General features: G+C 46.9%; 1 protein-coding gene across 1 annotated transcript in view; it reads left to right on the top strand.

The window, feature by feature from the left end:
- Nucleotides 1–5,870: 5,870 nt before the first annotated feature.
- The window catches only part of Nuak1 (NUAK family kinase 1), a 66,741-nt gene continuing 48,419 nt past the window's right edge, over nt 5,871–24,192 (top strand). Inside the window, exon 1 of the mRNA XM_090328557.1 lies at nt 5,871–6,272. Coding sequence (XP_090184683.1) covers nt 5,979–6,272 — 294 coding nt within the window. The 5' untranslated portion in view covers nt 5,871–5,978. The remainder of the gene's footprint in view (nt 6,273–24,192) is intronic.

Genomic DNA, 24,192 nt, shown 5'->3' with positions numbered 1-24,192 from the left:
ATGGTGGTTTTGATGCAATTTAAAAAAATCAGATTTGGAATATTTCTGTATACATGAGGACACAACTTGGTCATGTTACTCAACTCTAAACTCGAAATTCATTTACATGTCCTGTGCATTGTGTGTGTATAGGCTGAAGTTGGCTTAATTTATACATGCCCATAATTTTGTATAAATATGTGAGTTTTTTTTTTCTTCTTCTCTCATCTGTTAGTTCGTGTTCTGATATTGTAACAAGCAAGTGACATAATCAAGTTATAAGGAGAAAGGGTTGCAGGGTGCCAATGGCTCATACCTATAATCCTAGCTACTCTGGAAGCTGTGATCTGAGAACTTGGTTTGAAGCCAGCCTAGATAGAAAAGTCCATGAGGCTCTTATCTCCAACTACCAAAAAGAAAAAAAAAATCTGGAAGTGGGGCCGTGGTTCAAGAAGTAGAGCACTAGCCTTGAGCAAAAAAAAAAAAAAAGCTCAGAGACACAGCCCAGGGCCTGAGGGCCTGAGTTCAAGCCCAGAAACCAGGGAATGGGCATCAAGTAACAGAACAACAAAAATAACAACAGAAACTACTTGCTGGAGTAGGGATTATTGATGTTCCCATTTAAAATGGAGAAAACTGGGAAACAAAGTAAGCTTTCCAACACCACAGAGCCAGATGGTGGTAGAGCAGGGATTTGATTTGGTTGTTTTGGATTCTGGAATGTATGTTCTCAGTCATTATTCTTACTGTCTTCTAGCCATGTATCTGGGGAAAAAACACAGTCTTGATGTGGGAATAAAGTTTAATTTGTATCAATTTGTAGCCTGGGTTCTCTGGAAGTCAGAGGAACACTGGTACCCCCGAGGCGGAGCAGACTGGCATTGCCCTGCCTTGTCCTCAGACCTCATGCCTGGAGTGTATTAGGAAGCTAATATTGCTGGGTGAATACTCTTGTTTCATTCTGTTTCAATAAAGCAGTTGAGATTCTTATTTGATTTTGGATACATGTAACAATTTAAAACATAAGAAAAAGACATTCTGTAGCCTTTCTTCTCCTTCCCACTTCCCTCCCTCCTTTTCTTCCTTCTAATACATATCTTTAGATACTGTTCTTGAATCCAATACCTATTTATATAGCCTAGGCTGGTCTTGAACTCACAACCCTCCTTCCTTGGCCTTTGGAGTGCTGGAATTCAGAGGCATGTACAACCAAACTCAGCTCCTGCTGTTTTCTTCAAACAAGCAGATAGAGAACATGAAAATCTTACTATTTTCTTGGTGCTAATGATCATGTAGTTGTTACCGATTTTTCATTTTGTGTGTGTGTAAATATACTTAGTATGAAGAGTATGCATTATTTAGGGTACTTCTAGCTGCTGTAATGTCTAAACTGTAGTGACTTCAAGGATTCACTATACTTCTTAAAACACCCTACCTGTAGACCATGAGACTCAGGCTTACATTAGCATTCCCTCAGAGAAAACTAGTCATGTGACTGGGCTGCAAAGGAGGCTGGGAAATACATTCAAGTCAATCTGCACTCTTGCCAGCTCTTCTATGGGCAGAGGAAGATGTACTTTTGGTAGATAACTAGCTGTTTTCTCACATGGCAAAGAATATACATGTTCTTAAGTTGTGGTTTAAAGTCCATCAAACATGTCCAGAGTTAGGAATGTCAACACCTAAGAGCTCATTTCAGACCTCCTCCAGCCAACTCAGTGAACGGCATCATCACTGCATAGGCTCAGCTGTGCTGAGCATACAGGCAGCTTGAAGGAAAGGTCAGTCAGGCCTTGGGGTCAGGTGCAAAGGTTCAAATCTTAACTTGGACATTGCTGTGGCCCAATAAGAGGCATCTTACTTATCCTGTAGAGAGGCAGTGGAGAAATGGGGATGGCAACACCCACTTTGTAGCTTCATGATGGTTAGGGTTCTTCTATGGAGATAGTAGATGTATGGTCATTGGAACCAAGATTTCTCTAGAAAGAACATGTCTTCTATCCTTGAAGTTGCTTGGAAAAATCCCAAGTATGATAAATTATAGTACTGAACTCGTGGGCCCTTAAGCGTGAGAAGCCATGCTTCTGTGCCCTACCTCCTGCTCAGTGTCCTGCACAAAACCAGGAGTCTCCGAGGCTAAGTACACTGTGTCATTAAACAGATTAAAATGACTCCCAATCCCAGAAGCCAGGGTACAACAAGAAGTGCTATATTGATGGCTGTGACTTACCGAGTTTCTCTTAAGGTGTCTTAAGCCTCACACCAACCTTGTGGGACATACACCAAGACTATTGCCTTGGACTTAAGAACCCAGGAAGATGGAAGGGAAAAGAATTGCCTGAAAGAGTCATGGTAAATGATAGAACACGCACTTGAGCCCTGTTTGTCTGACTCTGGAACTCACTCTTAAGCCAAGGAGCCTTGGCTCTTTCCTTGCAAGCACACACACACACACACACACACACATACACACACCCCATTGTGCCGATGGGTGGCTCAAGTTATAAATGCTATAGGAATTCAGGCTGCAGGTACAGCAGGTACTTCCTGGAGTTGGGCATGGCTGTGTGCCAGGCTTTGAACTGTGTTTTGCATCCTATCCATTTAAGGAGAGTCTGTATGGCACGTGAGGAGAGCAGGTGCTTTGGTTTAAATCCTGGTGCTGTTTACAAGCTAGGTAATCTCAGATAAAGAACCTAACCTTTCTGATACAGTTTCCTCAGTTGGAGATAGAGGTAATCATGGCTACCTTACAAGAAAAAGTTTGTTGTTAAAAAATGGCTTCCAGGTTACAGAAAATGTGATATATATATATATATATACACAATGGAATTCTGCATAGCCAACAGACAAGATAAAATATGACATTCGCAGGGAAGTGGATGAATCTAGAGCGAATCATGTTGAGTGAGACAAGTCAAGACCTGAGGAACAAAAGGCGCATGGTATCCTTAATATGTGGCTATTAAATCCAAAGAGTACAAGAGCGAGGACTCAATATTTGCATACCCATTGCTATGGACATGGTAATGGGAATATAATTATAACTATATAGACATAAAAACCTATGCTTTATAGACTTAATGTTTTATTTCATAAATTAATATGTTTCTATGACATACAAACACTTAGCCTAATTTGGATTAAGTTCTAAAAACTAAGTCCCAGTGATTGTAAATAGAGATTCCCTTCTTGAACACTTGTTTGTTAAACTTGTCATTTGAAATATGATGTAAAAATTAATGTTAATAAATTTTTTAATAAAAAATGGCTTCCAGGGCCGGGAATTTGGCCTAGTGGTAGGTAGAGTGCTTGCCTAGCATGCACAAAGACCCCAGTTCGATTCCTCGGTACCACACACTTAGAAAAAGCTGGAAGTGATGCTATGGCTCAAGTGGTAGAGCTCTAGTCTTGAGAAAACCCAAGTATAGTGCTCAGGCCCTGAGTTCAAGGCACACGACTGGCAGCATAAAAAAAAAAAAGGCTTCCAACATTTACTCTCCAAGCAATAGAGCGGGATTAAGTCCTATGCATTTGGGAACAATACAAGTAGCTAGAATAAGTTGGGTTATGCTGCTGTAACAATACCCATCCATCACCTTGTTGGATTAACACGATTAAAAGCTTAGCAGTGGATACACACTTGTTTCCTGGAGAAGCTACCTTGGGAGGGTAGCTTGAAAGTGTTCTCTCTACTTTGACCTAGAGATCTGGTTGGGCCTGGCTCTGAACTCTCTGCCTTGATGGTTAAGATGTGAAAAACAGGGCCCAGCAATTTGCTCACTTGCTGTTCAAAGTTTCCACATGGAGAAGAAGAGACATGTATCACTTCTGCTATCATCTCATTGCCCTAAGCAAGTCCTACATCTAGCCTTGAGCCAGTGGGGTTGGAGATTTCTGCCACATCCCAGGGGAGGATGAGAGCCAGAGAACATGCGGTGAGCAGTTTTAATGACTACTCTAGATAAAAAAAAGTCTCCCTTCACACACATCTGTGAAACCCTACTTGAAGAAGAGGAAATGGAAACTCAGAGAGGTTAAGTCCTACAGCTAACGACGGGATGCAAGTTGCATCCCCACTCATCTGACTGTTCTGCAAACACAAGTCTCCAGACTGTGTAGAAGGCACAATGCAGCCTCAGGATGGGGGTGGGGAAGGCCTGCAAGGGTGGTAGACAGAGTAGATTGGAATAAACAAGGCCTTTGACTTTGTCTTCTCGAATTGCTTTTAGAGAATGCAGGAAGGGGGCAGAGGGGCTATGGCAAGAGAAAGAGTAAGACATTAACAAACCGGGAAAACCAAGCTAGAGTGTAGCAGAAAGCCATGCAGGAGGACTGGACTGGACTCTCTGATCTGTCCTCTGGGTAGATAGGGGGTAAGGAGGAGATGGCTGCTAGAGCCCAGGGTAAGGAGATAAGGGTGGACACGAGTGAAGACAGCCAGAATGCTGGGGACAACAAACCCAAGAGCCAGAGGACGCCCCAGGGCCTCCACGGGGGGGAAGAAACCTGGAACACACCGGGCGCTTCCCACTTGCCTCTTCCTATCCAGTCTGGTACCTTGCCCTTTTACATTAAAAAACTAAACAAAACCCCAAGTCCTCTTTTTACAGAGGCCCTTCTTGCTTGACCCCTCAGCTGGTGAGGTAGCAACTAGTTCTATGAAAGCTCCCAGGACACAACCTGGAATAAGAGGCCCCTTGTGTGGCCTAGGGGCTGCCCCGAGGCCTGGGGCCCGGATCTACCCCGGCTGCCTGGATGGGAGGCCGCTGAGCCGCTGGGGGCTCCCTCCCCCTCACCCCCAATCTTCTGCACCCTCCTGTCTTCTGTGTACCCCACCTTCCCTGCTGTCTCCTCCACAGTCCGGCTTCCAGGCCTCCCTGAGTCCCCTTCCCCGGGGCCAGGCGCCCCTCCTGGGGTTCTGCAGGGCCTGTCGGTACCGTACCCCAGAACCGCTCAGTCCTTCTCCAGCCGGAGGTGGGGGCTCGCGGGCCCGGGCGGGGGCACCAGGCTCGGATGGCCGGGGTGTGGGGGGGCCGTTGACTCACAGCCTGTAACCCAACACCGTGCGGCCTCCTCTCCCCGCCCCCCCACCCCGGCTCCGGCGGGGCCTCCAGGCCGCGCCGCACCAACCAGAAAATGAAAGGGCGTCGGGGTTCCTGCAGACCCCGGGGCCGATCGCGGACCCCGGCGGCCGTCCCGGGCTGGGTGCGCTCTGGGCTCGGGGGCTGCGGGGCTCCAGACTCGGCTGTCACCGCCCCGGCGCGAGCAGGAACCGAGGCCGAGACGCGGGAGCTGGGGGCGGCGGCGGCGGCAGCCGCGGCCCGCGGTAGCGGCGGAGGCGGGTGAGCGCCCTGGGAGGGGGCGCCCGGGCGGGGTCCCTCGCCCCCCCCCACGCCAGCAAGGCCCGGCCGGGGACAAAGCCCTGGGGTCGTGGCGGCCGAGGCCTACCCCGAGCTGCACAAAGGCGCAGGGGCGACGCGCAGCGCCCACCCCCTCCCACTCCGTCCCAGCTCCGGGTGGGCGGCCCGCGGCGGGGAGGAGGTGGGAGGAGGGAGGTGGGGAGGCCCTGGCCGCGCCCCTCGCCCGCCACCCCCCCCACCGGCCGGGGACCCCGCGATCGCCCCGCCCGCCGCGCGCCCGCCCCGCGCCCGCCTCCGCGGGAGGGGTGGTGGGCGGGCGAGGAGGGGCGCGGCGCCCCACAAAACACTCCCCCTCCTGCGCTCGGAGCCACCCTCTCCCCTCCCTCTGGCAAACTCCGCCGCCTCCCCGGCCGCCACCGCCGCTGCGCCCAGCCCGACGCTCTGCACTCGCCGGGCCGGGGGCGGTACGCCGATCTCGCGCGCCCGGGACGCCAGATGCGCGGTGTCCGAGGCCGCCAGTGACCGATGCGGCGGGGGAGACTGTGAGCGCCTCCGCGTCCCTCCGCGGGGATTCCGGCACCCCCAGCCCGGCGCCCGTTCCAGCCCTTCCCAGCCCGGCTCGCCCCACGTTTGGACATGGAAGGGGACGCTGCTGCGCCCACGGCAGCCGACGGCCCCGACTTGGGGCTGGGGGCGTCGGGCTCTCCACCGGAGGCGATGGCCGGGGCAACTGCAGCTCCGGCGGCGGCGGCGGCGGCGGCGGCGGCGGCGGCGGCGGCGGTGGTGACGGCGGAACCCAGGAAGCCACACGGGGTGAAGCGACACCATCACAAGCACAATTTGAAACACCGCTATGAGCTGCAGGAGACCCTGGGCAAAGGCACCTACGGCAAAGTCAAAAGGGCCACCGAGAGGTTTTCGGGCCGAGTGGTAAGTGGGGAAGTTTCCCCGGGAGGGGTGCTGGGTGGTGGCGGGGACACCGGCTAGCGGAATTAGGGACCCAGGGCGTGTGGGACCCGGGCAATCCATGCGCCTTGGGTCTCTCTTGATGGCGAGGAGGTTCCCGGGAGCCCCCTCCCCCCTCCAAGACGCCCCACTGCCCCCCATAACACCCCGTGACTCAGGCATGTCTCCTGAAACACTTGTTACATCCTGTCTGCACATATTTTGGGGGCTCCCCCCTCATCTTTTATCCTGGAGGTAAAGTAGTATTAGGATTTGCTCCCCCACGGGCACACATTGAGAAATGTCTGGCTGTGCACATCCTCTGGCTCTCAGTGATCACCCCCACTCCCCACTTCTTTCCCATTCTCTGGCTGTCAGAGCCTCTCTCTGCATCTTCCCATGCTGCTGACTCTTTTCCTGCATGGTTGGGCTAGACTTCTGCCTGTTTTGAAGACCGAGGGTTAGGGAGCACATTCTATAGCTACCCCTGCTTGTCTGCGGATAGTGACAGTTTGCAGGGTGGCTTCTGAGAAGACTGACCTGGGTGGCTGGGCATGCACAGCTCTGAGCTGCAGCAGGCCCTTGGTCTTTTGGGTCCTGGCTGCTGCAAGGCTACTAAATTGTTTAAGGGCTCTGGCCAGCTGCCTCTGTGACAGTGAAAATGCCGCACAGCTCCAGAGAAGGCCTTTGGGGTCTGTATTGTCCCAGGCTTGATTTGTTGTCATTTTCTTTTCTGCAGAACAGGCCCTTGAAATCCACACTGCTTGTGGCTAGAGAGTTTGGTTCAAAGTGACTGACTTGCAGAAACATTTTGTGTGGTGTGTGGCAGAAAATTAACATGGTTCTTTGATTTAAAGCAGATCAGATGTATTTTAATAGATGTAGGGCCAAAGTCAGAAACTCCTTATGAAGCTCCTTATGTGAACTTTGTGTGTGTGTGTGTGTGTGTGTGTGTGTGTGTGTGTGTGTGTGTGTGTGTATGTGTGTGTGTGGTGTGTGTTTCAGAGTCCAGGACTGCCGATGCATGGCCACAGGGAAAGGCAGAATGAACTGTCAAATGTAATGCAGGTGTTTACTTTGTTCTTTTGCGTTTGTGCAGGGACAGTTCTATGGATCAGAATGGGTACCAGTCAACAAAGCTCAACCCCCCAATTATCCAGGAACTGGATCTCCCTCCTCCATTTCTCATTCTTATTTTCCAGGGGCCAGGCCAAATTTTATCTCTATAACTGAGAAATGTTCTTAACTCCTTGGAAATCTAGGGGCTTTGTATGTTATTATTGTTATTAGTTTTCACTTCCTCTGTAGTAAACAAACTTGGTGGCACACACATTGAGAAATTCACTGCACAGGTGCCAGTTTTACAGGTTAAACATCCTAGAAAGAGGATGCCCTTTCATGAAGTAGGCTTGCTTTGGGGTTTGTGGAAGTGGCTGGGAAATGCGCGCTTCATTCAATCTTTTTTTCAGAGATGAGACAACCCAGGCTGGATGTTGAATAAGCAGAAACGAATCTGAGCTCCTTGCTCACAGTGTCTTAATAGCTGTTGAAGAATCGCGCTGGCAAGTTGGAAAGCTGGATAATGAAAAACAGATGTGGGATTTTTTTTTTTGAGGAGCAGGTTGAGGATGTGAGAGCATGAGCGGTTGGGTGGAAAGGGTGTGTCTGGTATCTGTGTGGAGGGACCCCGATATCTAAGAAAAAAGCTGGGAGCAGACTGGAAGGAGGAGACTGTGTTTGAATGGTAGCCGACTTCCTGAGCTTCTCTGGGGCTTCCTGTCAGGCGTCCTTCTAGCTGTCTGGTCCACAGGCTGGGTTAGACGGAAAGGCTTGCATCAGTAGGCAGGAGCCTGCCTTTCTTTTTGGTGGGTGTCTGGCTCTTTATTTGTAGACATGGTGAACATTCCTCCAGGATTTATTCCTGCTGCCACTAGGGGGCGCGCGGAGAACGCTAGAGACTCCATTCTCAGCTGGGCTCAGCTACAGCTGTTTTTGCCCCTTTCCACTCTTCCATTGTGCTATTTATTGATTTCAGCTAGATCTCTCATTTTACTAAAGAATATGTTTAAAAATTGCGTAAAGATTTTGAAACTGGAAGCAGATCCAAGCCCTGAAACCAGCTCTCCCCAGAAGGCTTCACTTGCCTGACTGATTATTTTCTCCTTAATAGTTAATCTTACCCTGCTAGCAGGATTCCCTCTCCATTGAACACCTTGCATTTAACAGATGGGGAACTGAGGTTTAGAAGAGGGGCGTCCGTCCTCCTTGGCTCTGAGTCCTCCCTTGCTGAGCACACTGCTCACAGATGGTAGAGAAACTTAAGTGAAAAACAGGAATTGTCAGATGGAAAATTCCTTGTGTCTGGCTGAATAGAAAATAACACACACACACACACACACACACACACAAATGAAACAACAACAACAACACCATGGGTCAGCAAGTTATTCCTGCCTGTTCAGTGCCTGGTGACTCAGACTGTCAAGAGAAGCCCAAATAATAATAATAATAATAATAATAATAATAATAAGAACAACAACAACAACAACAGTATATATTTTTTCATCTAAAGTCTAAGCATGGAGTTTTCTTTTGGTTCCAGTGATCCATGAGACTCCACCATTGAGTAACATCTCCATCCTACCTGCTCCATCTTGGGGTAGACTTTGGCTGTGATGGTTCAGTGCTTATATTGGTACCAGTCCTTTGAGCATCTCTCAGGAGGCACAGAGGGTTCTACTCTGCTTTGCCAGTGTAAACCAGGTGCTGCCTGAAATGTTGGGAAGGTTACGTCCCTGTTGAAAGCAGGGAGAGTTTCTTCTCATTCTGAAGAGACTCCTTCTCTTTGGAGATGAGAATGCTGAGGCTTGGAGCTGGACATCTGGAAACAGGCTTCCTCCTTAGTCAGCCAGCCCCGTACTGTGTATGGCGTCACCTTTGTTGTTCCATAAAGTACAGTTGTAAGGACAGTTGTAGAGGCCAGAGCTGTGAGCCAGCTGGTCAGACCTCTGTGTACTCTAGGCTTCTCTCTTCATCTCTGAGCAAGATCTCATCACTACTGCTTAAGCATGTCCATGACACAGGGACTCCAAGTCTCTGGAGATTGTCAAGCTAAGAGCCCTGGCTTGTAGTCACATCCTTTGTAATGTGTTAGCTGCTCTGTGACTTTAGCCAGTGATATAGTGTTAAATCCTCAGTTTCCTCATCTGTAAAATGGAATACCAATAGTGCCAGCTTCTTGGACTTACAAGAGGTGAATAAAATTATCCATGTAAATACCCTGAAGTGGAAATTGCCATTTTAGTTTCCCTTTTCCAGAAGACAGACTGACACTTCCCCCTCCCCCCTCTCTCTCTTTCTCATCCATGGGGCTTGAACTCTGGGCCTGGGAGCTGTCCCTCAGCTCAAGGGACAGCTCAAGGCTACCACCCTTGAGCCATAGCTCTACTTCTGGTTTTCTGGTACTTAATTGGAGATTAGAGTCTCAGGGACTTTAGTGCCAGGGCTGGCTTTGAACCACAATCCTCAGATCTCAGCCTCCTGAGTACTAGGATTAAGGCGTGAACCACTGTTTCCAGCTCAGATTTTCTTTCTTACATTACTTAGGATTTTATTTAGATTTTCTTTCTTTGTGCCTGCCACGAGGCTTGAACTCAGGATAAGTGTTCTGTCCCTTAACTTTTTCATTCAAGGCTAGCACTCTAGCACTCAAGCCACAGCAGCTCTAATTCTGGTTCCTCCTCCCCTTCCCCTCCGCCTTGCTGGTTAATTGGAAATAAGAGTCTCATTCCTGTCCAGGCTGGCTTTGAACTGTGATCCCTCAGATTTCAGCTTCTTGTATAGCTAGGATTGCAGGCATAAGCTATCTGCACCCAGCTGGTTTTATTTAGATGCACTGGGCAATTAACCTTAGGTTGTACAGAGAGAGGTAGGGGAAATAATCAACTCTTTTGGGTAATTAAATTGAATTAAAATGCTAGATTAATTAGGTAGGTACATGCATAGGAAGGCGAGACAATCAGGCTAGACAGGATCTGAATATGTTTCTAAAGTCTCCAATTCAGGCTTCATCTGTTGCACAACCTTTGGATATAGTTGTGGGCAGATTGCTGGGGTGAGCCTCTGGATCATAATACCATGTGCGTGCTCCCTTTGTGCCAAATTCCTTGGACCTTCAGGCTCTACAAAGCATTGCCAACAACAACAACAACAACTCAAATCAAAACTCAGTGTTAGCCAGGCATTGGTGACTCATGCCTGTAATCCTAGCTATTCAGGAGGCTGAGATCTGAGAGTCCTGATTTGAAGCCAACCCAGACAGGAAAGTCTATGAGACCTTTATCTGCAATTAACCACCAAAAAGCTGGAAGTAGAGGTGTGGCTGAAGGGCTAGAGTGCTAACGTTGAGCACATAAGCTAAAGGACACCAATCAGGCTTTGAGTTCAAGCCCCAATACTGGCAACAAATCGAACCACTCAATTAATGTTAGGACCCCCATGCTGAAGGCCACATTGTATCCGTATCAGGTTTCTTTGGTTTATGCCAGTAAGGTGGTGTATGCTGAGCAGGGAGAGTGTCTCCTGGGGGAGTTTGGGGTGGGGATGACAAGGCTATAGGTCTGCCATGGTGTCCCTTGCCATTTGAGCACTAGCTTGCTTCAGGGCCTCCTCAGTTAGCAGGCGGAGTGGGGTGCGTGTGTGTGTGTGTGTGTGTGTGTGTGTGTGTGTGTGTGTGTGTGTCTTCTGTTTGTCTATGTCCAATATGGCTTTGGCACCCTGTTGCAGGTCAGGCCCTAACCAGATTGGATGAGTGTAAATCTGTCATCCAAACTTCTCATTCCTGAGGTGGGGTGGAGGGGAAGAAGCCTCAGAAATGTAAAGTGACTTTCTCCAGGTTTGCACAGCTGGTATGAGCGAACTGAGTGGAAGCAACCTGCTTCTTGGTTTGGAATTTTTTCTCTCATTTCCTGCATCTTCATTAGCATGACACACAGCCTAGCCATCACTCTGAAAGAACTTAAAGAGTCTAATAGCACTGACGAGTTGGACCTATAAATACAGAACTCATTTTGTTCAGTGTGAGGTAGATTTAGATCCTATCTGCCATATGCCAGTCAGCTTGGAAACTATAGAGACACAGCCATGAGAGACCATCCACACATGTTCTAGGCCACCAGTCCCTCTACAGAGAGGGCACAGTTATTTCTGGTGAGTGTGAAGTTTAGTCCATTGGAGTCCATCCTGGGCTGAGATTTTTTTATTTTTTAATTTGTTTTTGGTTGGTCTCAGGGCTTGAACTCTGGGCCTGAGCTCTGTCCCTGAGCTCTTCTGCTGAAGGCTAGGGCTCTTCCACTTTGAGCCACAGTGCCACTTCCAGTTTTCTGGTGGTTAATTAGAGATAAGAGTCTTACAAACTTTCCTGCCTAGGCTGGCTTTGAACTACGATTTTCAGATCTCAGCCTCCTAAATAGCTAGGATTATAGGCATGAGCCACTGGTGCCCGGATATTCCATTTTTTGTTTTTGTTGTTGTTTGTTTTTTAATATGAAGAAATGGAGTCACAGAGAGGTTAGCCAGTGTGTCCAAAATCACACACAGCAGCTTAGCCAGGTGTTGGACCCAGTCTTGTGAGTGCAAGTCCTGTAGCCTTCTGAAGGTGGACTGTGCTGGTCTGTCATGTGTGCCTCTGGGAATGGGGTGGCCTGGCATGGGATTGGGAGAGTTTTCCAGGAGTTGTGGTGGGAGAAGATAAGGATCAGAAGCAAATTTGGGGGTATGGGAGGGGCCTGCTTATGGGGGGCTGCCTGACCTGAGCTTGTTGGACCCCTGAACATATAAGAATGATTCAGGTAAGGGAATTATCCTTCCTTCGGCTCCCCCCTCCCACAAAGCTCTTTATTCTTCAAGGAGCCCAGACCCTGGAATCCCTGGAGGGCCTCAGTGGATGCTCGAGTTCACTTCCCTGCCTGCAGACAGAACAGCAGCTACTCTGTGCCAAGATGTGTTGATCCTCTTCTTAGCAGGCTGTGGAAGAGAAGGGTGGAGTTAAGGTCTCTTGTTTGAGTGCTGCTTCATCTGCCTTGCATCCAACCTACCCTCATGCTTGCTGTGGAAGCCTTGCTGAGTGCAGGCTATCTGCAAAGGCTTGTGGGATGGAACTGGGGGGAATAAATCAAGCAGGGGAAGGGTACGGGTGGGATGGGGAAGTAGAGAAACTGTAGGTTATCATCCCTGACCTCCAGAAGCATTTTGATTGGTTGGCCAGAAAAGACATGGCTGGAAATGAATGGATGGCTCCACAATGAAGTCTGCAGAGGCCGGCGGACCCCTCCTGGCACAGAGTCTCTCTGGGTTCCATTCACTCATACATTTGTTAGGGAGAGACGTCATAGGAGATCCAGGGTTTGTCGGGTTCCTGGCTCATGGCTTCCTGTCCTCAGTGGCTCTGGAGTCAGACAGCAGAAGTCTCATTTGTCTTTCCCACATGAAAGTCTTGGAGAGCATCTGTAAGTTATGATTTGTGAAGTATCTGCTTTAAAGCACATTGCATTTATCATCCTGCTGGCTCAGACAAACACTGGTGAGTACAAGAATGAGAAGATCTCAGGCCCCGGGATGGGAGGAGGGGGCTGGGCATATGACCCATCCGTGAGTGGAGTCTGGCTGAATTGATAAAATTCCCTGGAAACAGCCCAGGAACAGCCAGATGTTGGCTTCATGGTGAGACTCTTCGGTAAACTTTTTAACTGCATGTACAACAATAACAAAAAAAAAGGGCCGGGCAATTCTGCTTGGTAGTTTTGTCTAGGAGAAATGCAAACATATATACACACAGACACATAGAAAAGTGCCCAAATAATTCAGTACCATCTCATTTATAAGAGGCTCAAAGTGAAAACTTCCCTCCCCCCTAAATGTCCGTCAGCTAATGAATGGGGATATAAAATATGTTATGTTCACTTGATTTAAGGAGTATGATTTAAGACCAATGACATCATTTCGCTTTTGGACTACGTATGGCATGTAACTTAGCAGGAAAAAGAAGTGAGGTAGTTAATGTGCACACATAGCAGCAGATGAGTGCAGTTCAGAGCCACGACAACATCCACGAAGCTGGGAATCTGGTGGCACGTGCAATGTACAATTCCATTCATCTGAAATGTCCAAAATGGGCCAGCCTAGAGGGGCAGAGAGGTTAGTGGTAGTCAGAGTTGGGGTACAAGGTGGTAATCAAGAGACAGTAAGTACTAATGGGCTTGAGATTCCTTCCTGGGGTCATGAACATGTTTTCAATTGTGATGATGTTGACATCACCTTAAAAATGGGGTACAAGAAAGGGAGGGGAAGAGAATGACAACCCGTATCTCTCAGGTCTTCAAGATGCCAATCCTATTATGTGGCAACTCATTACTAACTTTTAACCTCTGGGGCTCAGAATAATATAATCACTCATTTTCTCTGTCTCTGTGTCTGTCTCTGGGTCTGGATTAGGTTTTTCATTCCAGGCTGGTACACCTACCACTTTAAACCACAGCGCCACTTCTGGTTTCCTGGTGGTTAATTGGAGATAAGAGTCTCACAGACTTTATTGCACAGGCTGGCTTTAAACTGTGCTCCTCAAATCTCAGCATCCTGAGTAGTTAGAGTTACAAGTGTGCCTGGCTCTTGAGCCTCTTTTGCTGAAGGCTAATGCTGTACCACAGCTCTACTTCTGGCAATTTAGTAGTTTACTGGATATAAATTGGATGAAAGTCTCAAACTTCCCTGCCCAGGCTAGCTTTAAATCACAATCCTCAGCTCTCAGTCCCTGAGTAGCTAGGATTAGAGGCATGAGCCACTGTTTACACCCAGCTTATATGTTGTTTTGTCAGATAAAGTCTCCCAAACGTTACCAGGCTGGCCTTGAACTTGCAAACCTCCCGCTTCTCCTTCCCCAGTAGCTGGAATTACAGGCATACACCATCACACTCAAATTCATAGTAGGCTCTCAAAAACTAGAGCTAGTATTATTATTTCAGGGTGAAGTCCTAGCATGGAAAGCCTGAGGATCTTTTGAACCCTGATCCTTCCTGTTAAAATCCTTCTGTGGGTTACATGGGGACTAAAGCCTGCCTTCGCAAACTCCTTTTTCTTCTTCCCTGGCACTGGGCCAGATTCCCTCTGGCATGCTGCTTGGATTATATATGTGCCTATTTCCTGTATTTTCTCCCTGTTAGAAAGGAATCAGGCTACTGTCCGTCTTACTGGCTCCAAGTCCTGGTCCGCAGCGCAATGCAGAGCCTTCCATGGATGCTCAGTAAGAAGGAACGAGTGAACCTGAAGTCCTGGGAGGAGAGAGTGCGGAAGGCAGAGACAAAGGAAGGATCCCTGGGGCTGCGCTGTCTTTTGGCGGGCTCCCTCTGTCCTCACCACTGCCCACCGGGTGGAGATGCCTGTGGCTTTCCATCACACTCCATATTGAGTCTGGGGAGAGGGGGAGACCTAGCCTTTTCTGTGGTTTTGGGGAGCTCTGTGACCCCTTCTCAGTGGGGATTGTTCCTATCCTGGCTTGTCTTCCTCTGGATTTCAGATCCACCTCCTTCTCCCATGCTCTGCTGGGGGCAGCCCTGGTTCTCAGCTTTGCAGCCTGTGCAGGCACTAGATACAAATGGCGTCTGTAGGGTTTCCAAAACACCTCTTCCTGGGGTCATAAATCAAGCACTTTAAGAACTGTAAACTGGCTGGAGTGCGGGCCTTATTAATGTATGCCTGGAAAAAAACACCATCGTGATTTGCCTTTTAAACTGGAGGAAAGAATTCTATTTCGTTGACTTGTGTGAGAGATCTCGGGTGAAAGCGCCAACAGGAGGCTGTCGTAGGTTTGTGGTGGGGTTCAGTGGTTCATCTTTTTGGGTGAAGGGAAGATTTTCAGTTTAGAAAAGATAGCCTCTTCAACAGCTTGTCTCTCCTGTCTGGGCAGAGCTCCTTATAAACACTGTTGATAGTCAGCTATGACTCAGTTTTTCCATCTGTGAAATGGGAACATCCACAAGGGTAAATGGGATGTGTGTGGCTGAGTGTTTGGTTCTAGTGAGGCTAGTGGCCTCTGCTCTGGGCTGTACATTAGCATCTCCCTGCAGACCCCATTTCTTCTCCCTTGACTGGACAGGGCAGGAGGGGAAGCATTCAGCACCCAGGGAAAACTGAGCACCATGGTCTCTGGGATAAGACAGGAGATATAGGAGGTGAGACTCTGGACTGAGAAGATGAAGGAGGCAGGCCCTTGTCCCCGATCAAGGTATGTTTCTGGAAGTTACACTTAAAGGGAAGATTTCACTCATGTGCTCATGGCTATTCTGTCTTGAAAGATAAGCAATGATGCTAGTAGCCTTTACTGAGCAGGTCCCATTTGCCAGGTGCTAAGAACATCAGGCACACCCTTGTATATGCTCAGAACAGTCCTGAGACATTGACCCAGTCACTGTCTGCACAGTGTTTTCCACAGAGGTCCCTGAGGCCCAGGCCCTGAGGCCCAGGGCCAGGATGTTTTTTATCTTGGGGATGATGGAGATAATGCATGAACTCTGAACAAACAGATTACCCCAATTACTTCCTAAGAGGAATATAAGTATTTCTCTTATGTTTCCTTGTGGAAATGATTCCTCCTGTCTCTTCTGGGGGGCAGGTAAAAAATTATTCATATATATTTGTTGGGTCCTTTTTATGTGTCAGGCTCTGTAATGGGCTCTGGGTCATCTACAGAAGAAAAGATATGGCCACCATCCCAAAGAGTTCACCAAATGAATTCTTTTTTTTTTCTTTGTCGGTCATGGGGTCTGAGCACTGTCCCTGAGCTCTTCAGCTCAAGGCTACCACCCTACCCCTTGAGCCACATTGCCACTTCTGGTTTTCTAAAGTGGTTAATTGGAGATAAGAGTCTCACGAACTTTAGTGCTCATGCTGGCTTTGAACCTTGATCCTCAGATCTCAGCCTCCTGAGTAGCTAGGATTATAGGTGTGAGCCACCTCGCCCAGCTCCAAGTTAGTTCTTGATTCTAGACTGTCAATCAAGTTAACCCTTTCCCTGTCTAACTCCTACCATTTGTGGTCCACACCAATCCTTCTTGCTAGTTCATTTAAGGAGATCATTCCCTGTTGGCTTTTTTCTCCTTTAATCTTTCAGTTTCATCATTTTACATTAAAGATCCATTATGCAAGCTGTGTCTTCCTCCATATCAATTAGAAGGGATGCAGACTAACTTTGAGAAGCTTCCAGTGGTCCCCAGTGCAGCCTAATTACCTCGTGTGTGCTTCTTCCTAGATCCAAAAAGCAAAATTATCTTTAGCTTTTAGAAGTAGTGGGTGGGAAGAGGCTAATAGTCTATTGGGTAAGCTCAGAGCCAGGCGTGTGAATGGCTTCTCACAGGAAGGTCATGTGGTCCAGATAGAGCCTCTGGTGCAAGCTTAGTAGAGATCTGTATCCCAGGCAGAAACAAGTTGTGCTTTCAGGAACAAATGATTAAATGATGGAGTGAACGGATGTACACCCAGCCAGGAGCAGATGTTCTGGACAGGACTTAAATGGAAATCTGAGTGTGAGGGAATTTGCCCCTACCTCCCACTTTGGTGCTAGTACTAGGCTTGAACTCAGACCCTTGAGCTCTCACTTGGCTTTGCCACTCAAAGTTGATGCTTCACCATTTGAGCCACTTTAGCTCTACTTCCAGCTTTTTGATGGTTAGAGATAAAGTATCACAGATAATCCTGCTTTGGTTTGGCTTCAAACTTTGATCCTTAGATCTCAGCCTTCTGAGTAGCTAAGATTACAGGCATTGACCCATAGATGTCCAGCTTCTCCAACAATCTTAACAGCAGGAAGCATTTACCTGTGTGTATGCCAGCACTTCATAACCTTCCCTTGTCCCCTCCTCACCACCCTTCCTCTCCTTTTCCCTCCCTTTGCATGCTAGGCAATTTCTCTACCGCTGAGCTAGGTCCCCAGCTTTTGACTACTTCTCATGTTTGACCTTTGTGATCGTTGCAGTCATTTTTGCAGACCAGGAAGTGAAGCTTTGAGGAGACCAGTGATTGGCCCACAGTCACAAACTAGGACTGGGGTTTGTGATCAGAACTCTGGCTCCATGCTTTCTAAGGTTGATAAGTATATCTCACGATCCCTGACTCCAGCAGCTCAGAGAAGCCATTTCTATGCTTCTGTAAATAGCTCTTGGGAAGTAGTGAGGTTCATGGTCTCAGTCATTCTGGGTCTTCCTCCTGTCCTCCTCTGGCCATGTAAGCCAGATCTGCCACACAAGAGGAAGGCAACAGATGTTTGTGGAATAGCTGTGGAGTTCTGGGAATCTGGTCAGGAAACAAAGGTGCTGTTCCTGTTGGCTTCTTCAGTGGCTTCAACCATTTCTTTGGTTGTTACATGAGTGCTTTGGGACAGATTCTAGTTTTAGAATTAGTTAGTCAACAACTAGAGGTCTTTCTCAACTCATGGTAGAACTTACATCTTATAGTCTTTTATCTTGATAGCTTAAGTGGTAGATACATTTAATACATCTGGTCTACCAAGCATGATAGTCACCCTGAACACTTTAAGGATGGATTTCCATGTGTGATCCCAGAGCTGGCGAACACCTGCAGCTCTGTGCCAATACCCAGTATCTCGAGAGAGACTCTCACATGGCTACCTTGAGAATGAGATTCAGAATCTGACATATGGTTTCTACTGCAGGCCTGTGACATTCCCACCAGGCCTTTATGGAGTGTTTGCACTAGCATAATTGTAGCAGAAGACTTTTTGTTTTATTATTTATGTTCTGACTTCTTCCACCAGCTGCATCTTAGGGATGAATGTATCTTCTTGTCTTATCCTCGTTTTGTTTCAAAGTGGCAGAAGCTAGGTCCTTGGCAGTTCTTCCAGTTCCTATAGGGTAAGAGTTTGTGTCACTTCCCAAATGCTATGCAAGCATGAGCACCCCCCTCCCCTGCCCCGCTCTGTGCTGATATTGGGGCTTCAATTCAGGGTCTGTAGCTCTTGCTTGTCTTTGCTGATCAAGGCTGTTGCTCTACCACTTGTGCCACATTTCCATCTTTTTACTGGTTAATGGGAGATAAGAATCTCATAGAGATTTCTGCCAGGGCTGACTTTAAACCTTAGATTTCAGCTTGTTGGTTACAGGCATGAGCTACCAGTGCCCAGCTGATAATCACTTTTCTAATGAAAGGCTAGGATGCAAAAATTCTAGCGCTACATGAAATTCAAGAAGAAAGTGAAGCCAGGTGTTGTTGGCTCATGCCATCCTAGCTACTCAGAGGCTGAGATCTAAGGATCTCAGTTCAAAGCTAGTCTTGGGAAGGAAAGTCTATGAGACTTTTTTTTGCCAGTCCTGGGGACTGAACTCAGGGCCTGAGCACTATCCTTGGGCTTTCCTCAAGGTTGGTGTTCTACCAGTTGAGCCACAGAGCCTTTTCTATGTATGTGGTACCGAGGAATTGAACCGGGGTCTTCGTGCATGCTAGGCAAGCACTCTACCACTAGGCCAAACTCCCGGCCCCCATGAGACTTTTTATCTCCAGTTAACTGCCATAAAATCAGAAGTGGTGCTGTGACTCAAAGTGGTAGACTGCTAGCCTTGAGCAAAAGAGCTCAGGGACAGCACCCAAGCCCTGAGTTTAAGTCTAAAACTGACAGAAGGAGGAGGAAGACGAAGAGGAAGAGGAGGAGTAAGAAGAAGAAAGAGGGAAAGCCCCATCTTTCAGGGGAAACATCAGTGTGTAAGTCAGGATGCCCCTGAGAACAAGAAGGTGTCAGGACACTGGAGTCAGGAAGTGCTCCTTGCTTCTTTACCTGGTGATGCTTTTCTGTAAACCACAAGCAGAACCAAACCACACCAACTCTTCCTACCCCCATCACTTGGCTTCAAGTAGAAACAGCACTTGCTTCTTGAAGGGGAAAGGAAAAAAGAAAAGATCATGACAAATATTTAGCATTTCTCTGGTGGCAGCATAATCTGAATTCCTTTTAGTTCACAATGAGTTCTAATTTTATGAAATGTTTGCATTAGCCACCAATTTTCTGGTGGAATTTAGGAGGCTTGTGTTTGTACTTAGGCTTGAAGCGAAGCAAGCCCATAAAAATCTGTACGGTGTCTCTATCCCAGTGGGATGTTCTAGCCAAGGACAAAATGGCCATCAGCAGAATGATGGGGAAAAGGAGAGCTCTTTAGCAGCTGGGGCCAGGCTTTGTGGACAATGGTATGTTCTGGATTCACAGTCCCTGGGGTTTGGCCCCTGCTGCATACCAATTCCAACTGATCATTGGCTTAAAAAATTCCAGCCCAAACACAATGCCTCATACCTATCCTTGACCTTCCAGTTCCCAGAGCCAGAGAACATTAGAGCATCTGGGTCACTGGGTGATGGGGTTCGGATGGCGCATGCACTCTGTACGCTCATAGCACATACTACCCTGGGTTCTGGTGATCAGTTCCCATCTTTCCCTTTACCCCTAGACCTGCACTGTCTACTAAGGGACTCATGTGGCTATTAAAATTGATCATAATTAAATACAATGGGAAAAATTCTGTTTCCTGGTGGTACTAGCCATATTGCCCATAGCCCTGGGCTACCAGTAGATAATGTGGAACTAGTCTTCTATAGACACTTGAGTTTAAGGAGAGCTGGGAGAGGCAGCTCCCCTTACCTTGCTGTTAGCAAGTCTGTAACCCTAGTTCTTATCTGTAAGTATTTCTAGGCATCATCACACATAATTTTTGTTGTATCTCTAGAGTGTAGAATGTACTTGGGAAGTAGAACACACCTATTAAATGAATGTGTGAGAGAATGAATGAATAAATGAATGAAGATGTTTAGAATGGTCACCAAGTAACTCTTTTGATATTTGCTGAGTGTGTACTATGTGTCAGGCAAAGTTCAAGGGATTGGTGGTAAAAGACAGATGTAGATTTCTCAGTGGATGAGCTGATCTAGTCAGATTCTGGTCTTTGCATGTATCAGTACAAGTGAATCTTTGGGTGTGCTTGTTTACTGGCATCGTGTCTCCTGGTTTGATTCAGCAGGACTGTGGTGCGACCACAGGATACCTGGAACCTTCTGCAGGTTACCAAGTGCCTCAGGTAAATGATGGGGACATGACCATGGTCTTGAGAACCCTAAGAGAGTGGAAAACTGGAAGCCGCATTTAGCTAGGACATAGAAGGCCACTCTCTTCAGTCCTTTGTAGGATTCTAAGACTCTGGGTTCTTATCCTGAGCTAGCAGCTTGAGCTCTTTCCTTGCTATCCTGTCGTGGATAATAATAATACGGATGAGTCCATAGCAGTAAGTGGGTTCAAGTATGTGAAGTCACTACCCTCAGTCCATACTCACGGATAACCGTGAGGTGTACACAGTTAGTGCTAGCATTTGACAGGTGGATAAACCAAGGCACAGAAAATGAAATCCCTTGTCTGCATTTACACTACTCCAAACTCTGGACTTCGGCAATACCTGCCATTCATAGCGCTGAACTTGGCTTAGCTGATTCTCCAATGCCACGTGGGTCTTTTGGGCCAGTTCCTTGGAGTCAAAGGTTCAGAATATTCATGAAAGCTCTGTTTAGGAGATGAATACACATGGACTTACGGTGTACACTTGTCCATTCATTCACACTGTGCCTGTCTTGATAAAGACTTTCTGCACAAATATCTCACTGAAAACAGACTTTCTTTTTTACGCAGAGAAAGCCAAGCAAGTCTAAAAAGTAATTGTCCCCTTATTTTGCTGAGTATGATCTCTTTAAAAATGTAGTTTTGGATGTTTCATTCACCAGAGTTTCTTTTGTTCACGTGCACCTCTTGCTTGCCTACTAGAGCTTGGGCAACTCATTTTGTCAGCACTCTTATTCAGGCTTGCTTCTCCAGAAAGCTATCACCTTCTTTCCTCTTCCCCAACCCCCTTTCTTTAAACCACTTAGGCAGGAAATTCCTTAGATTCAAAAACTTTCCAGAACTCATGAGTCACATGAGCCAATGAAGAGAAGGAAAGGGATTCGGATAGGTATTATAGACTACATATATGTATGTATGTATGTTTGCATGTATCTATCTGTCTTTATCTATTGCATTTGCTTGAATTTTTCTTTTTCTTATTATCTCTAAGTAGTTATACAAAGGAGTTGCCATTTACCAAAGCAGTTTATGAATAGAGTTCTAGTTCACTGGAATACAAATGCTAGAATTGAATACCACTGGCTGCCGCAGACCCATGGTAGGGGTCTAGATTCTGTACCCCTGTTGATGTCTACATACTGGCCTGGTCAAACTGGAGGTCTTGCCTCTTCCATCTTTGCTCCCAGTACATTTTCTTCACAGAGGCCTTATTATCCATTAAGACATCCCATCGGGCCTGGGCCTGGGACCTTCTGCTCTGTTGCATCATAGGCTGCCTATAAATCGGTAGCTGGCTTGTTTTCTTTTTAGGCCCCAGTTGTGGTGACCTTTGTGTGTTTGTTTATTTCAAGGAAATAATTCCGTCCTGCAAACTTGATTCCCCAGGGGCTATAGAAGTACATTTAGACGCACTTCTTGTTGTGGAGTGGCCTGAAATGGCCTCTAAAGAAAAAAAAAAGCAACAGCTGCTTCCCTTCTCTAGCCCCTTCTTCCTCTACCCCCGATAGTGTCCTCCTCCCTGCCTAAGAGTTTGAAGGCTCCATGGTTGTGCTGTTCCACACATGTCTGTACACAACTCTGCTTGTTAACAACTAGGATAACTGTGATGAGAACAGTTAGCCAGTTGATCACACATGGTGCTGCAGGTTAGATGCCATATTAGGCATTCTCTACATGTTATTGCATTGCTTTCTCTTGAAAGGATAGCAGCTGACATAAGTTCAAAGCCAGATTTTTCTGTATACAAAGGGAAAGGGTGGAAATTATGGTGATGCCACCATTTCTTAGCCTTGTTGGAGAATGCAGTGTTCTGTGACATAGGGAGAGGACGCCATATTGGAAACACTTGACATGGCTGAGCTGAAATTGGGTTGTTTGCTGTCTGTGTAGAAGGATGTGAGAAAAGCAGAGAGGCCTAACAGCAACTGTACTGTTTACCCTTCCATGTTAGACAAGGCAGTGGAGAACCCTGACTAACTTGAAGCTTTGAGTAAATAAAAATGCTGATGTTATATAAGGGAGAGGATTCTAAATATGATTTTCCCTCTAGTTATCTAAGTTCACTCATTTTATGAGCCATATCCCTTTCAAACCTGTAGACATTTCTTTAGAAAATCTTCTTCAGGTAAATGTATACGTTTTTGGGTTTTTTTTGTCTAGTTAATACAAAATACCTTGAAGATAGGTTAAAGACTTTCCTTGATATTAGATAACTTTAATTTTTTCTTAATATGGTATTTGGGATTCTCTTATTATGTATAAATTAAGAATACATAATTATTTATAGTTTGTGCATCATTTCTTTTCATGATTTTTTTGGCCACTCCTGGAGCTTGAACTCAGGGCCTGAGCACTGTCCTCGGACTTTCTCAAGGCTAGAGCTATACAACTTGAGCCACAGCACTACTTCCAGCTTTTTCTTTGTATGTGGTACTGAGGAATCGAACCCTGGTCTTTGTGCATGCTAGGCAAGCACTCTACCACTAGGCCAAACTCCTGGCCCTTCATGATCTTTTTGGAAGACAGTTCTCTTCATTTCCTATAGTAAATGTAATGGTCCATGTTGAATCTTCACAGTACAGAAAAGCTAAAGGGTATAGGAAAACTGGTTGTCTTGTCCTGGTTTGGTCAGTTCCATTTTTTTTTTCAGCTTCCCTACAGATTTACTGTGACTAAGGCTGCTGGAATGGTTTTAGCAGGACATAACTGTGAGTGATCATATACAGGGACTCAGTGAGCTGGATGCATTGGCATTTTAGAGGGTTAGCCTTCCCAGCAGTTATTTCCCTCCTTTGAGCACTCTATAAGGCTGAATGAGCCCTTAGCATAAATCCAGATAAGTTTTGTTTTCTTGAGTAAAGAAGATAGGCAGCCTTTTTGGGGCCTAGGCTGGCGGGGGAGGGGGAGGGAAGTAGGAGGGGAGAGGAGTTCCCCCTTCTCCAGTCCCCCATTGTTCCTACATAGTTGTGATTTGGTCCCCTGACTCCAGGTCAAGTACATTTCCCATATTGTGACCTGTTGTGTGTGTTTTAGATTGTAGATTTTTGAAAGGGTAAGTGGTTTGGGAATAAAGAAGCTATACCTGTGATTAGACAGTTGAAACCAGAAAAAAAAAATCTGGTCTTTTACCTTGATCCATCTAGGTTGCTCAAATGGCAGATTTTTGAACTTCAGTTTCCATGGAATAAGAGGCAGAGTTTATTTTAGTCCCTTCTTAAGCATGCCAGAACCCAGTTTTCTGTTGGAACATCGGTCTTAAATTAATAGTGAGATGGACTCAGAGACACACTTGAAAGCATCTTGGATTATTATCTGTACATAGCTTACATTTTATGATCTACTTAAAGATGCAAGGAGCATAAATCTTGGGAAAGGCTGTCTTATTTACTTCTTCGTCTTTTCTGCAGATGGGGTGTTCGCAATAGAGGCAGACTGGCCTCAGATGTCTGCTCCAGGATGTTTTAGCTGAACTATATGAGTCCATTAAACAAATGTAAGAGTTTGCGGAAAGAAGAGCTGTGTCTCAAACCAAATGTTTTACATGGAGAACATCTGGGGAATATTGGTACGGTACATCAGAAAGCAGCTTGGCGGGGTTCTGCTGAGATGTTTCTGGCCTGTGGTTGCTGGGTTTGACAGTTTCGTTGTAAGGCAACGGTTCTTATAAAGTATTGCCATCAGGGCTATACTTGATCCAGGACGGAGGGTCTTTGTTGAACTGCACGCTCAAATTGTTCTGATTAGCTCCCT

The sequence above is a fragment of the Megascapheus bottae genome, chromosome 2, assembly GCF_031878675.1.
Source record: "Megascapheus bottae isolate mThoBot1 chromosome 2, mThoBot2.hap1, whole genome shotgun sequence".
Lineage (NCBI taxonomy): Eukaryota > Metazoa > Chordata > Mammalia > Rodentia > Geomyidae > Megascapheus > Megascapheus bottae.
This window is presented reverse-complemented; position numbering and strand designations above follow the sequence as displayed.